At 39.4% G+C, this 15,729-nt stretch overlaps 1 protein-coding gene across 4 annotated transcripts in view; it reads right to left on the reverse strand.

The window, feature by feature from the left end:
• Positions 1–856: 856 nt before the first annotated feature.
• Positions 857–15,729, reverse strand: part of ccp110 (centriolar coiled-coil protein 110) — an 89,172-nt gene continuing 74,299 nt past the window's right edge. For 2 of the 4 annotated variants that reach the window (XM_087997582.1, XM_087997583.1), the window contains exons 15-16: positions 7,211–7,290; positions 857–1,616 (exon numbers count right to left, since the gene is read on the reverse strand). In XM_087997582.1, coding sequence (XP_087853708.1) covers positions 1,564–1,616; positions 7,211–7,290 — 133 coding nt within the window. In that variant the 3' untranslated portion in view covers positions 857–1,563. The remainder of the gene's footprint in view (positions 1,617–7,210; positions 7,291–15,729) is intronic. The other 2 variants (XM_087997585.1, XM_087997584.1) reach the window with 1 other exon arrangement.

Below are 15,729 nucleotides of genomic sequence, written 5' to 3' on the forward strand. Positions count from 1 at the left end.
CTGGGCCGACATGACACCAATTTTTAAAGTTCACTTGAGAATGTAACTTTTAAAAACCGTTTTGCAATTTACATTATGAAAGAACTGAAACCAACATGGTCATTCTAAAAGATGAGAGACTTAAACAACCCAGGTCTTTTTCAATACATAATTTCAGTTACATCACACTGTAAACATTTGTTATAAATTCTGTGTCTTACAATCTTATTCTCCACAACCACCTGATGAAGGAGCAGCGCTCCAAAAGCTAGTGCTTCCAAGTAAACCTGTTGAACTATAACCCGTTGTTGTGTGATTTTTAACTTTGTACACCCCAGTCCAACACCGGCGTCTCCAAATCATGACATTTACTCAAAGTTTTAACACAGTATCTAACATAAGGCAATGGGAATGTGAAATTCAGAATAAAAATACATCAGCATGAACCTATTGAATGGTAGAGCAGGTTCAAGGGGCCAATACATACATATTAAAAGCAAAAGTAGTGTATGTGTGCATCAACAACATAACAATAAATCCTGACATTTGTTACAGGGAACAGCTGATATCAGATGCCAACTGCAGGTCGTTTGGCTATAACGTGCATTTTGTCAATGCAAATTTGCTGTAAAACACGAACCTTTAAAACGTGTTGGCTATAGCACAATTGCATTGCAACACTGTAAGTGTTATTTGTATTGCGCAATTCTTCTATAGCATGGGGTCACACAGGAATGCAACTATCGCGCTATAGAAGAAATGACTGTTACATCAATACCCAAACAGAATTGGATCAAATCAGTTGAGAGACATTATTGAATATTTATCAAAAATATTTAGTTACCATTTGAATACAACGATCAGACATTTTCAATAATTCAAATAATGTTTGAATGGTTTATTTTGCAAGATGTACAACATAAATACATAACTGGAACATTATAAAAATAAATATTGGCACAAAATGTAACAAATGCAAAATGATTTATATAACCAAGAAGTTAGCATTTGCACTGTAAAAAGGATTGAACTGAAGGCCTTTTAATGGTTAAGGCAGAAAAGTATAATGTTTAAGAAACTAAAATATCAAAAAAACTGAAAAGATGCAGCATGCTTTGACAATTTAAGATGTAGTTAGTACAAGCATTTTATTTGCACATATTACTGGTAAGATTTAAACATACTAATACGTTCCATGAGGGAAAACATACATAGTGCCTCTGTAAAAGCAGTTTTACACACTGAGTCGAGAATTGAGAATCATTTTGCAACACAGCCAACAGTACCGAATATGAAATATATGTTGGATATGAATTGTTACTTGATTTTTTTTTTAATAACAGTGCCTTCTCAAGTACATAAAGACTTTATAAACCAGTGCAGGAAGAAAATAAAACTAGATTACTCAGCTGTTAGCAATCTTACTTTGATGAGTTTCTCAATGTATTTTTCCACTTTGTAAGTTTTAGAGTTGTTAATCATAATTGAACAAGACACAAGCAGTGATTTTAATTGAAAAGGCTGTTCAATTCATAAAGGTGAAGCAGCTATGTAGCATTGTTCATCCGATTGAATGCTGCTTCCTCAGAGTGTCGTAACGCTTGATTTTGTTTTCAGCACTCTTCCTGGGCATGCTCCTTTTAAAAATGACAAAAATGTTAAAAAATTAAATTAACTTCTGAAACTATTTTGATCAAATTGAGAGAAAGAAAAAATATCCAGTAGGAGCTAGAGATAAGCAAACTAACTATTTTCACAATACTTTTAAGGGACAGGACTCAAAGTGTTAATTACATTCTGTACTATGTTCAGCAAAGCTATCATACATGAAAAAAACAAAACAAAGGAAAGCTCTAGGGGCTAGAATAATTTGCATTTTTTTCTGTATTAATGATTTTTAAAAAAATATTAGAAACATTTCCTGAAAACTAAACTGATTCCCAACTTTTACACATTTTGCAATTTTTTAGAAAAAATGTTGATTACCAGTCCACGACAGAATACTGTTGTAAATTTGATCTTGCAAAATAGTATTTCTATTCTTTAATTTCACAGCAAGGATAGATCATCACTCTAATTGGCACATGATTCCTTAATTTTGGCCTGCATATGAAATTCAGAGGCATTTTAGCCAGCGAACGGTGTAGTCCCATTGTGATTTTACAATGTTATGACCACAGAACACAACCCTGAAGTTCTATGGACATTTTTAGACCTTAATTCAAATTTCTTTTTTAAAAAGGGATGGCTACAAAGACAAAAATGACTACAGGTATAAATTCAGTGTATGTCTAGCAAACATTCTGTGTGAGGCCAATGGGAACTAACATCTCAAAAGTGTCAAAGGGTGAGACAGTGGTATAAGGGTATTATCACTGTACTATTTATTCCGAGAACTAGTGTAATGTTCTGGGGAGTGTTGTATGGTGCCGGAAAAGCACAGCACAGCAGGCAGCACCCAAGGAACAGGAGAATCGACATTTTGGGCAAAATTCCTTCATCAGGAATTCTGACCTGCTGTGTTTTTCCAGCATCACACTCTTGACTCTGATCTCCAGCATCTGCAGTCCTCACTTTCGCCCAATGTTCTGGGGACCCAGATTTGAATCCCATGATGGCAGATTGTGGAATTTGAATTCAATGAGAATCTGGAATAATAATGACAATCATGAAACTATTACTGATTGTCTTAAAAATGCATAGGTTCACTCAATGTTTAGGTAAGGAAACTGCTTTCCTTACTAGGCCTACACTAAATCCAGACTCACAGCAATGGTGAATGACTCATAACCACCCTCTGAGGAGTTAGGGATGGGAAATAAATGCTGAGCTAGCCAGCAATGCCCATGTTCTGAGAATAAATAAAACAAAAAACAGACTGGACTGTGATCTCTTGTGACAACAAAATCAAAGAGGGGCGGACAAGCTCCTACTCAGTAGAAAAACAAATTTTGCAGATTACATCCCAAATTGCAGACACATTATCTTTTTCCCTTTGAAAAATATACAAGGACAGGTAAAAAGCCAGTTTCAACTCTACTGAAATGGACTTGAAGGACAAAGTGACTGAACACAGGTGTGCCAACCTATGTTCAGTCATCAGTGTCCTGTGAAGGTTGAAGAACTATCCCCTAGTTACCCCTGTAATGCAGGTGATTACGGTCTCTCATTCAGTACTGCAAACCAATTTTTAAAAAAAGGAATGAGGACAAATAAAATTCACTTGGCCACAAAACCACAAAACAAATACTGTTCAACTACTAATATTGTAGATATTGGTAACTTCAATTGCAACAATCATTATGTTCAACTGTTTGCTCTTCAAGAATAGTTCAAAGACTGATCCATTTCTCTGTTTTATTACTTATTTTATTAGACTGAAATCTTATTGCTGATCTCTGTGCTTTCTACTATTTCTTCTCACTTATAGTAATTAATAAACATATTTTGTTAATTCAAGAAATCCTGATTAAATTAGCTTTTATTATTTGGGTCGAGGAGATAGATATCTACAAGGAGAGGGGTCCTTTCTAAATTAATTTTGCTGCAACCAACTGAGGGGATGCGTGAATGAAGAAGGGGAGCTGTTCATCCCTCCTCACCTGGGAGCTTAACAGCTTACGATATCCTGTCTGGAACTGTAACTAATTGTAGACCCTCACTTATGGTCAGATTGTACCAGCTTGACTAATTTTCCATATTAAAAATAAGAATAACCCTTTATCCACAGTAAGTTGATAGCGAAAAAAATAAATTAATGTTGCAAGCATTATATACTCAAATATGTGCAGCAGCTAAATAACAATAATATGCAGGCCTGCAGCAGCTAAATAACAATAATATGCAGGCCTGCAGCAGCTAAATAACAATAATATGCAGGCCTGCAGCAGCTAAATAACAATAATATGCAGGCCTGCAGCAGCTAAATAACAATAATATGCAGGCCTGCAGCACTCCACTGGCTGAGGTGTTCTGACTTTCTTTTTGTGCAGTTCACTTCAAGATCACTACGTGATTATAATATATTCACTGTGTGCCAACTGTGAGATTTAAAAACACTGAATGGTCAAAGCTGACGTAGGGTGACTTAAGCCAGTATTCAAATGAAAGCTATATTATATTTGGCAAGATAGCACAGAAGTTAACAATTTATTTAGAGTTATAGAGATGTACAGCACAGAAATGGATCTTTCAGTCCAATTCATCCATGCCAACCAGATATCCTAACCAAATCTAAGTTCCATTTGCCAGCATTTGACCCAAATCCCCCTAAAACCTTTCTATTCACGTACCCATCCAGATGCCTTTTAAATGTTGTAATTGTACCAACCTCCACCACTTCCTCTGGCAGCTCATTCCATACACATGCCACCCTTTGTGTGAAAAAGTTGCCCCTTAGGTCCCTTTCAAATTTTTCCCTTCTCACCCTATTCCCTCTAGTTCCAAACTGCCCCACCACAGGGAGAAGACATTGTCTATTTGCCCTATCTATACCCCTCATGATTTTATAAACCTGTATAAGGTCACCCCTCAGCCTCTGAAGCTCCAGGGAAAACAGCTCAATGCTATTCAACCTCTCCCTATAGCTTAAACCCTCCAACCCTGGCATCATCCTTGTTAACATACGAGGAATGGCTGAGGATCCTGAGATTGTATTCATTGGAGTTTAGAAGATTAAGGGGAGATCTAATAGAAACTTACAAGATAATACATGGCTCGGAAAGGGTGGACACTAGGAAATTGTTTCCATTAGGCGAGGAGACTAGGACCCGTGGACACAGCCTTAGAATTAGAGGGGATAAATTCAGAACAGAAATGCGGAGACATTTTTTCAGCCAGAGAGTGGTGGGCCTGTGGAATTCATTGCCGCAGAGTGCAGTGGAGGCCGGGACGCTAAATGTCTTCAAGGCAGAGATTGATAAATTCTTGATGTCACAAGGAATTAAGGGCCATGGGGAGAATGCGGGTAAGTGGAGTTGAAATGCCCATCAGCCATGATTGAATGGCGGAGTGGACTCGATGGGCCGAATGGCTTTACTTCCACTCCTGTGTCTTATGGTCTTAAATCTTTTCTGAACCCTTTCAAGTTTCACAATGTCCTTCCAACAGGAGGGAGACCAGAAGGGTTTTTTTGACTAGTTTGATTACATGTACAATTGAATAGACCATACCCTCGCTTTCCTTAAAAATGGTAGTATAGTTGTAATAGTGCAGAGGCAAGTGATCTCAAAACCAAAAGCGGCTGAGTGGCCCACCACAGGTATTTCATATAATACTAACAGAAAACGATACAATTTGTCTCACTTTTCCATTGTCAGAATGGATAACTCTATTGTTTCATAACAGTTGAAACAAAATGCCAGAAAATAAATAAAACCAATACTTTTATTTAGAGTCACAGAGTCATAGAGATGTACAGCACAGAAACAGACCCTTCGGTCCAACTCGTCCATGCCAAACAGATATCCCAACCCAATCTAGTCCCACCTGCCAGCACCTGGCCCACATCCCTCCAAACCCTTCCTATTCATAGACCTATCCAGATGCTTTTTAAATGTTGCAATCATACTAGCCTCCCCCAATTCCCATGACAGCTCATTCCATACATGCACCACCCTTTGCATGAAAATGTTGCCCCTTAGGTTCTTTTTTATATCTTTCCCCTCTCACCCTAAACCTATGCCCTCTAGTTCTGGACTCCCCCACCCCAGGGAAAAGACCTTGTCTACTTATCCAAGCCATGCCTCGCATGAGTTTGTAAACTTCTTATAAGCTCACCCCTCAGCCTCCATGCTCCAGGGAAAACAGCCCCAGCCGATTTAACCTCTCCCTATAACTCAAATCCTCCAACCCTGGCAACATCCTCCTAAATCTTTTCTGAACCCTTTTAAAAAAGTTATTAGCATGGAGTTTCTACATTTCAATGAAATCCAAGGAAACTCTTACCCGTTTTGTCAAATTGGGGTCCATAGGTTTATAATTGTTAAGTTTTTACAATTTGAATAGCTTGCTTATCTCCCGCAATCAGGAATTGCACTGTACATAGAGCACCTTAGAATTAAAGTAGCTCCTACTGGGATTTTGAAAATACTGGAATTCTAGGTGGTGTTAATGCACAATAGTATATTTTTAAAAGGCAAAGAGAACACTCAGAAAATCAACAGATCCTGTTTAACAAAATGCCACAATGGAAATATTAATAAGATTAACACAAAATCCTGAGGTGTAGTAATAACGGAATATGTTTGATCAGTCAGATGCCTACATTAGTATTTTCAATTTCTTATAACCTATGCTAACGAACCAAAATAAAATAAAAAATAAGGTAATTCACTGGCCTTGAAGAGAGTGTGCTAAGCAGTGAGATTGAAAGAAATAGGAAAAGAAAACAAAAAGATGCAAGGAAGTACAAAGGCAACTGGAAAGAGTGAGAAAAAAAAATTGATAATGAATACACAGATCAGATATGATAGAAACCAGGTATATCCCCCAGTTTCAATACTTCTCAGGCTACTCATGTTAGCAGAATTTGGATGGGCATATGAATAGGAAGGGTGTGGAGGGATATGGGCTGGGTGTTGGCAGGTGGGACTAGATTGGGTTGAGATAACTGGTCGGCATGGACGGGTTGGATCGAAGGGTCTGTTTGCGTGCTGTACATCTCTATGACTCTAATTAACGGCATTCCATCATTCAGCTGAGGCTGTTGTATATCACAACAACTTACATTTATACAGCGTCTTTAATGTAATCAAACACCCCAAGGCACTTTTAGAGCTCTGTTTTAAAGCAGAATTTGATATCAATCTACATAAAGGTGATATTAGGACTCAAAGAGATAGATTTTTGGGGGAATCTGAAATGATGAAAGATAGTCAGAGGCTGAGGATGGAATTCCAAGATAGGACCAAACATGAAGACAGAGCCACCATTGGTACAGGAATGAAAATCAGGGGTACTCAAGAGTCCAGAATTAGATAACAATATCTTGGAGGATTCTGGGGCTAGACAAGGTTCTAAGCAGAGAGTGGAGGGATTTGCAAACATAGAACGAGAGAAAAAAAGGCATTAAAATTCCAAACAAGTAGCAAGGAAGACAAATTATGTAAACATTGCAGAAAGGTGTAAGAAAACAAGACACAAAATAACTAACTCAACCTGAATAGAACAAATAAAAAATATACAAGAAATAGAAAACAGATGATGGATGTGAACAAACTCAGCAACACACCTGGAACAGCTTTCTTACGAAATCTGCTTTCTGGGTACCTTTGTCTATACTGTTCAACACCCTTCCTGGAAGTCTGGATTCTGATCAATTAAAAAAATATGAGTGGACACTACAAATGCATTTTAATTTCTCAACCAAAACACCAGATATTTAATGGATTTTAAATATAACTGAAATGATCGTTCTCTTATCATTATGCAAAATTCTTTGGGATTAAAAACAGATAAAGAGCAATAGGAAACAATCGTGCTGAGAAAATTGTTACGACAAACACAAAATAGTGGCAGTTCCAAGTAATACTTTAATATGCAGTTGTAGTTTTCAAAATGTAATGACCATGCAATAACTGTGTTAAAGGAGCCAGAGTCAGGGCATAAATACTGTGAAATATATACAGTGAATACTCCTATATACTGTGAAAGCCCAAGTAACAAGACTGTTTTTGAGACACATCAGGCTGTCTTTGCGGAGGAGCCAGAGTAATTAGAACATGATAGTTTCATAACTTATCCCATCATTTTTGGTAGAACTTGAACGGTAAGTTCAAAAGAATAATTAGAAGTGACACAAAGGTCAAATGTCTCAAGTTCTCAACTGCAACTCATTTTGTGACAACAAAACAGCTGCATCACCTTCAAAGAAAATACAAAGAATCTGCAAGTCAAACCGGCCTTCAGATACAAGAGTAGCAAAGCAAACATTACAGAGGAAGAATTTTACCAGTCACGAACATTGGAGGAAAATATTTGCAACCACATAAAAATGGAAAAAAAAATCAGTGGCATTTAAAGTTTTTTTAAAAAATTCGCTCATAGGATGAGGGTGTCACTGGGTAGGCCAGCATTTATTGCCCATCCCAGAGGGCACTTAAAAGTCAATCATATTTCTGTGCATCTGGAGTCACATATAGTCCTGCTCAGTTAAGGATGGCAGTAACCTTCCCTCAAGGATATCAGTGAACCAGATGGGTTTTTCCAACAATTGACTACATTTATTGAAAACTAAATATACTTTTAGAATTTTGAAATGCTTTGCATCAACAAAAGCAACTATTACCAATTTTCTGAGAAAGCAAAGTACATTAAAGGTCTGACCACAGGATTAAATCTCAACCACATGCCATTCGGATATTGTCCTCGTAATTTCCAATTTGGCTAGTTTCATATGTACAGCATTGTTCCAAACCTCAATAGATTATTAGGCAATATCAAAAGAAAACATTTCTCACCTATTCTTAAGGAATGGTTTGATATTTTTCAATAATTATGACATGCTACAGTTCTCTAAAATTAGAACATACCACTAAAATAATTTATGACAACTATGATGAAAATACAAAGTAGTGATTGAGGCATTTATTCAATACTTTCAGTTAAATATAATTTATCTTAAAATATTCAATATCCATTATTATTATCCTTACCCTTTTAAACAAACTGATAAAATATTTCAAGTAATTTTCATTATTCTGTGCAGAATGATTATTCACTTATTTTGAAACTAGGATGCCGAATGTCTTCCAATAAATGGCTGTAAAATCCACTCTTTCATGATCTTTAGATCTGGGAGAGGATTTCAGGAGTGATCATAAAGGCAGCAGCAGACCTAGTTGCATTTCTAATAGTAATAAAATTGCCACATTATTTGAGTGGACTTAAATGATGCACTTTGAATTATTATAATGACTTAACACAATGAAGTCTTTCAGTTTCTTCTGAAGCTTGGACCACTATACACACATGTAGAAAAGTAACAAAAATTTCCACTTTTATACATCGGCCAAAGGCATAGATATCAAAGATCCATGTTTTAGAGGAGGAGGGATAGACAGAGGTTCAGAGAGGACACTTCAAACCTTGGGGCTTAAATTACAAACCTTTAGCTACCAATGGGAAAAGGAGAAAGTGATGGAAATGGTCACAGTTGAAGGATCAGTGTATTTTTGGACTGTGTATTAGGATTAGACATATCAAGGAATAAAACCCTGGGTAAAAATTTGATTCTTTACAGGTGGTAATAGCCTAGTGGTTCTGGGGATCCAGCTTCAAATCCTGCCACAGCAGATGGTGGAGTTTGGATTCAATTTTAAAAATTCTGGAATTAGGAATCTACTAATGTCCATGAAACCATTGCCAATTGTTGGAAAAACTCTTCTGGCTCATTAATCTCCTTCAGGGAAGGAGGTCCAGACCTGGAATTATCTTGCCATCACCTCTTCACCTGTATATTCTGTACCTCTGCACTTCCCACCATTTTACCTGACAAAGGGGCAGTACTCTGAAAACTTATGATTTTAAATAAATCCTACTGGACTATAACCTTGTGTGGTGTGACTTATGATGTGGTTCAAAGTGACATTTTCAATTTCTACACTTGAGCAGCTATCAAATTCTTTTCAAACAAAGGAAAAGTTGGAGATAAAAGATAAATGCTTGTAGGGTTTAAAATAGAACCAAACATAAGAACATCTTGTACATAAATTTTGAAAATAAACTATAATTCAAATTTCTGCAAGAACTACCTCATTATCTTAAATAAGTGGCAATTTTGCAAACACTCCCTATACAAATAAAACTTGTTTCTTGGTTTAATAAGTAATTTTTTTGATTTAAACTTCAAGGTTAATGAAAGAAAATGAATCTATAATTGAAGCACCTTAAAGTCTATTGCATTTAAAAGACTGGAGCCAAGTTGCTTTAAGGAGTTACCCATGTTTGTTTAATACATCTGTTGCTGTGCTGGACATCTCTATAACTCTATAACATCAGAACCGAGGAAAAAAAAAACATTTGTTTTGTGATTTAGCAAAGTTAGCTGAAAAATGGTGAACTTTGAAAGACTAGAAAACACTACCTCAGAGCAAACTACATTATCATAAAGATTCACAATGCTGAAATGGCTCTCTGGTGACAGTCTCTAGAAATTTTCTTGGAGAATCTTATCATGGTGAGCTGGTAAAATGGCCTGGTCACAGAAGACACAGAGCAGCGGTGAAAGGGAGTTTTTCAGATTGGCGATCTGTGACCGGTGGTCTGCAGGAATCAGTGTTGGGACGCCTGTTGTTTGTAATGTATATAAATGATTTGGAGGAGAATGTAGGTGGTCTGATTAGTAAGTTTGCAGACAACAAAAAGACTAAGGAAGCTGCAGATAGTGAGGAGGATTGTCAGAGGATACTGCAGAATTATGGATAGGCTGGAGACTTGGGCAGAAAAAGGTAGATTGAGTTTAATCCAGACAAATTTGAGGTGATGCAATTAGTGAGATCTAATGCAGGAGGAAAGTACACAATACATGGCAGAACCCTCAGTAGCAGACAGAGGGATCTAGGCATACAGACCCACAATTCTCTCAAAGTGGATGAGGTGGAAAAGGTGGCAATATATTATGCTTAAATCGGGGCATGGAGTACAAAAATTGGCAAGTCATTTTGCTGTTACATAGAACTTCACTGAGCTGGAAATTTTTGTTGCAAACGTTTCGTCCCCTGTCTAGGTGACATCCTCAGTGTTTGGGAGCCTCCTGTGAAGCGCTTCTGTGGTGTTTTCTCCGGCATTTATAGTGGCCTGTCCCTGCCGCTTCCGGTTGTCAGTTTCAGCAGTCCGCTGTAGTGGCCGGTATATTGGGTCCAGGTCGATGTGTTTGTTGATGGAGTTTGTGGATGAGTGCCATGCTTCTAGGAATTCCCTGGCTGTTCTTTGTTTTGCTTGCCCTATAATGCCCTACAAACTCCATCAACAAACACATAGACCTGGACCCAATATACCGGCCACTACAGCGGACAGCTGAAACTGACAACCGGAAGCGGCAAGGACAGGCCACTATAAATGCTGGAGGAAACACCACAGAAGCGCTTCACAGGAGGCTCCCAAGCACTGGGGATGTCACCTAGACAGGGGACGAAATGTTTGCAACAAAAATTTCCAGCTCGGCGAACAGAACCACAGCAACGAGCACCCGAGCTACAAATCTTCACCCAAACGTTGAATAGAACTTCAGTTAGGTCATATTTGGACTTGTTGTACAGTTCTAGTCACCACACTACAACGATGATGTGGAGACTTTGGAGAGAGTACACAAACAGTTTATCAGGATGTCGTCTGGTTGACAGGGCATTAGCTATGAAGACAGCTTGGACAAACATGGTGTGTTTTCACTTGAATGTTGAAGGATGAATGGTGACCTGATAGAAATTTACAAAATTACGAGAGGGAAGGGTAGAATGGATAATTGGGGTATATTTCCCCCAGGAGAGAAATGTCATTTACTAAGGGGGGGCGGGGGGGGGGGGGGGGCGGGAGAGCATAGATTTACGATAAAGGGGTTGGGGGGGGGGGTGGATTGTGCTGCCAGAGGCAGTGATGGACACAGATGCAATAGCATCATTTAAGAGGAATCTTTACAAATGTATGAATAGGCAGAGAACAGAGGGATATGAACTGTGGAGAGGCAAAGAGTTTTTAGTTTCGAAAAACATCACTGTTGGCACAGTCTGGTGGGCTGCAGGGTCTGTTCCTGCGCTGTATTGTTTTTGTTTGTTTTAAGTCACTTGCAGTTTTTAGTTTGGAGAACACTAAAGCAGAAATTTTGTCATTAGCAGACTCCAGGCAGTTAGGGCAAATTCTCTGGAAGACACTGATAGTTCTGTGCAGCTAAGAGAGTGCAGATAAGCCAAGTCCACATGTTGCACTTGCCTCACAGCGGGAGAAATATTAAAAGTTCTGACACACCCAGGATACTATAATGAACCTGACTATCTGCTGAAGAGCCGGGATTAAACCCGTGCTGGGGAATCCAGTTGGATACAGTCTCAGAAGAACAGACTGCAGTGCCTGAACATGAGAAGTCATTGACAGAGTTTATGAGGAAGTTCCAAAGCTAAAAAGTGAAGAACTGAGACACCTTGCAAAATAGAAAAAGTTATTTGGATCTAGTTACCCATAGTGTCATTAACATCAGGAGGTTGCTGAGAAATCTGTGGGATCTGTCTTAGCTGCATTTGCTAACTACTGTGTTGTACAGGATGTTTGAATCTGTTACCCATATTTACCTTGTGTCATTACTGAATGTTAGGATAAAAGTTATGAACATGTAATAGATTGAATTATTTTTCTAACTTGGTTATAGTAATTTATTTTGTTTGTTCAGAACACTGGAATCCTTGGCTTTATCTATAGATTCATACAGCACAGAAAAGACCCTTTGGCCCATTGAGCCTGCACCAACATAACTACCACTACTTGGCTTGTAACTAGGATTTCAAACTGTGTCTACATTAAACAAAAAGTTATGGTTGCTGTGTGGTTCTACACAACAACGAGCACCCGAGCTACAAATCTTCTCCCAAACTTTGAAGTTATAGTTGCTAGCCAGGTGATAACAGATTTGAGGGTCTTATGAAGAATTATAAACTTCAAATGAAATAGTTAATCCTTTAATAATCTTATACGTCTCAATCAGATCCCCTCTCAGTCTTCCAAACTCAAGGGGATACAAGCCCAGTCGCTCCAATCTTTCAACCTAAGATAGTCCCGCCATTCCGGGAATTGACCTTGTGAACCTATGCTGCACTCCCTCAATAGCCAGAATGTCTTTCCTCAAATTTGGAGACCAAAACTGCACACAATATTCTAGGTGCAGTCTCACCAGGGCTCTGTACAGCTGCAGAAGAACCTCCTTGCTTCTATACACAATTTTCCACATTAAACTCCATTTGCCACTTCTCAGCCCAGCTCTGCAGCTTATCTATGTCTCTCTGTAACCTACAATATCCATCGTCACTATCCACAACTCCACGGACCTTAGTGCCATCCACAATTTTACTAACCCATTCTTCTATGCCCTCATCCAGGTCATTTCTATAAATGACAAGCAACAGTGGACCCAAAACAGATCCTTGCAGTATCCCACTAGTAACTGAACTCCAGGATAAATATTTCCCATGAACCATCACCGTCTGTCTTCTTTCAGCTAGCCAATTTCTGATCCAAACCGCTAAATCACCCTCAAGCCCATATCTCTGTAGTTTGCGCAATAGCCTACCATGGGAAGCCTTAACAAACACCTTACTGAAATCAGTGTACACCAAATGAACTGCTTTTCCCTCATCCACCTGTTTGGTCACCTTCTCCAAGAATGCAATATGGTTAGTGAGGCACGACCCACCCTTCACAAAACCGTGTTGGCTATCCCTAATCAACTTATTCATCTCTGGATGATTATAAATCCTCTCTCTCATAACTCTTTCCGACACTTTACCCACAACCGAAGTAAGACTCTGTGGTCTATAATTTCCAGGGTTGTCTCTACTCCTCTTCTTGAACAAGGGAACAACATTTGCTAAACTCCAGTCTTCTGGCACTATTCCTGTAGACAATGACGACATAAAGATCAAAGCCAAAGGCTCAGCAATCTCCTCCTTGGCTTCCCAGAGAATCCTCGGATATATCCCACCTGTTCCAGGGGACTTATTTATTTTTACATTTTCCAGAATTGCTAACACTTCCTCTTTGTGCACCTCAATCCCATCTAGTTTAGTAGCCCGTATCTTAATATTCCCCTCAACCACAATGTCTTTTTCTCATGTGAATACGGACGAAAAGTATTCATTTAGCCCTTCCCTATCTCCTCTGACTCTATTCACAACTTCCCACTACTATGCTTGATTGGCCCTAATCTTACTCTAGTCATTCTTTTATTCCTGACAAAGCTATAGAAAGCCTTAGGGTTTTCCATGATCCATGGCTCCTGCGCTCGTCAACGTCTTCCTTGCCTGACTGGTACATAGATATCAAGGACCCATAGGAGATGGTCTTTGAATCAGCTCCACATTTCTATTGTGCCCATCCCTTGCAGCTTCCTTCCCCATCCTATGTTTCCAAAATCTTGCCTAATTGCATCATAATTGCCTTTCCCCCAGCTATAACTCCTGCCCTGTGGTATATACTTATCTCTTTCCATCACTCAAGTAAACATAATTGAATTGTGGTCAAGATCACCAAAATGCTCACCTATCTCCAAATATAACATCTGGCCGGGTTCATTACCCAGTACCAAGTCCCCTTGTTGGCCTGTCTACATACTGTGTCAGGAAACCCTCCTGCACACATTGGATAAAAACTGACCCATCTAAAGTACTGAACTATAGTATTCCCAGTCAATATCTGGAAAGTTAAAGTCCCCGATGACAACTACCCTGTCACTCTCGCTCTTATTGAGGATCATCTTTGCTATCCTATCCTCTATATCTCTGGAACTATTTGGAGGCCTATAGACAACTCCGAACAGGGTAACCTCTCCTTTCCTGTTTTTAATCTCAGCCCATTGTACCTCAGTAGATAAGTCCTCAAATGTCCTTTCTGCAACTGTAATGCTGTCCTTGACTAACAGTGCCCCACCACCCCCTCTTTTACCATTTTCTCTGTTCTTACTGAAACCTACAATAACTATTCCTGTCCCTGCTCTACCCATGTCTCTGAAATGGCCATAACATCGAATCCCAGGTACCAACCCATGATGCATGTTCACCCACCTTATTCCGGATGTTCCTGAAGTAGACAAACTTCAAACCAACTTCTTGCCTGCTGGTGCCTTCTTGCGATCTTGAAATCTTTGTTCGGACTTCAATACTCTCAACCTCCATGTACTTGAACTTCAATTTCGGTTCCCATCCCCCTGCTGAATTAGTTTAAACCCACCCGAACAGCATTAGCAAATTTCCCCCCCCTACCCCCAGGATATTGGTACACCTCTAGTTCAAGTGAAGACATCCTGTTTGTAGAAGTCCCACCTACCCCAGATAGAGCCCCAATTATCCAGGAATCCAAAACCTTCCCTCCTACATCATTCTTGTAGCCACACGTTCAACTCCTCTCTCTCTGTGTCTCTCTCTCTCTCTCTATTCCTCGCTTCGCTAGCACGTGGCATGGGCAACAAACCAGAGATAACAACTATTTGTTCTAGCTCTAAACTTCCATCCTAGCTCTCTGAATTTCCGCGGTAAATTCCCATCCCTCTTCCTACTTATGTCGTTGGTGCCTATGTGGACCATGATTTGGGGCTGCTCCCCCTCCCCTGCAAGGATCTTGAAAACACGATCAGAGACATCACGAACCTGTCACTTGGGAGGTAACACACCAAACGTGAGTCTCCCTCTGTCCCCCTAACTATGGAGTCCACAATGATTAATGCTCTGCTCCTCTTCCCCCTTCCCTCCTAAGCAGCAGAGACAGACTCTGTGCCAGAAACCTGTGTCCCATTGCTTATCCCTAGTAAGTCTTCCTCCCAATAGTATCCAAGACGGTATACTAATTGTTGAGGGGAACAGCCACTGCCTACCGGTTCCCTTTCCGTCCCCTGACGGTAACCCATCTACCTTCTTCTTTTATGAGATGTGACTATCTCTCTGTAACTCCTCTCAATAAATCCTTCTGCCTCCCGAATGAAGCGAAGTTCATCCAGTTCCCTGACGTGGTTCTCAAGGAGCTGGAGTTGGGTACACAGATGCAGTCAGCAGGGAC

The sequence above is a fragment of the Chiloscyllium plagiosum genome, unplaced genomic scaffold (genome assembly GCF_037043375.1).
Source record: "Chiloscyllium plagiosum isolate Xiang-an unplaced genomic scaffold, Cpla_swu_hap1 HiC_scaffold_20, whole genome shotgun sequence".
Lineage (NCBI taxonomy): Eukaryota > Metazoa > Chordata > Chondrichthyes > Orectolobiformes > Hemiscylliidae > Chiloscyllium > Chiloscyllium plagiosum.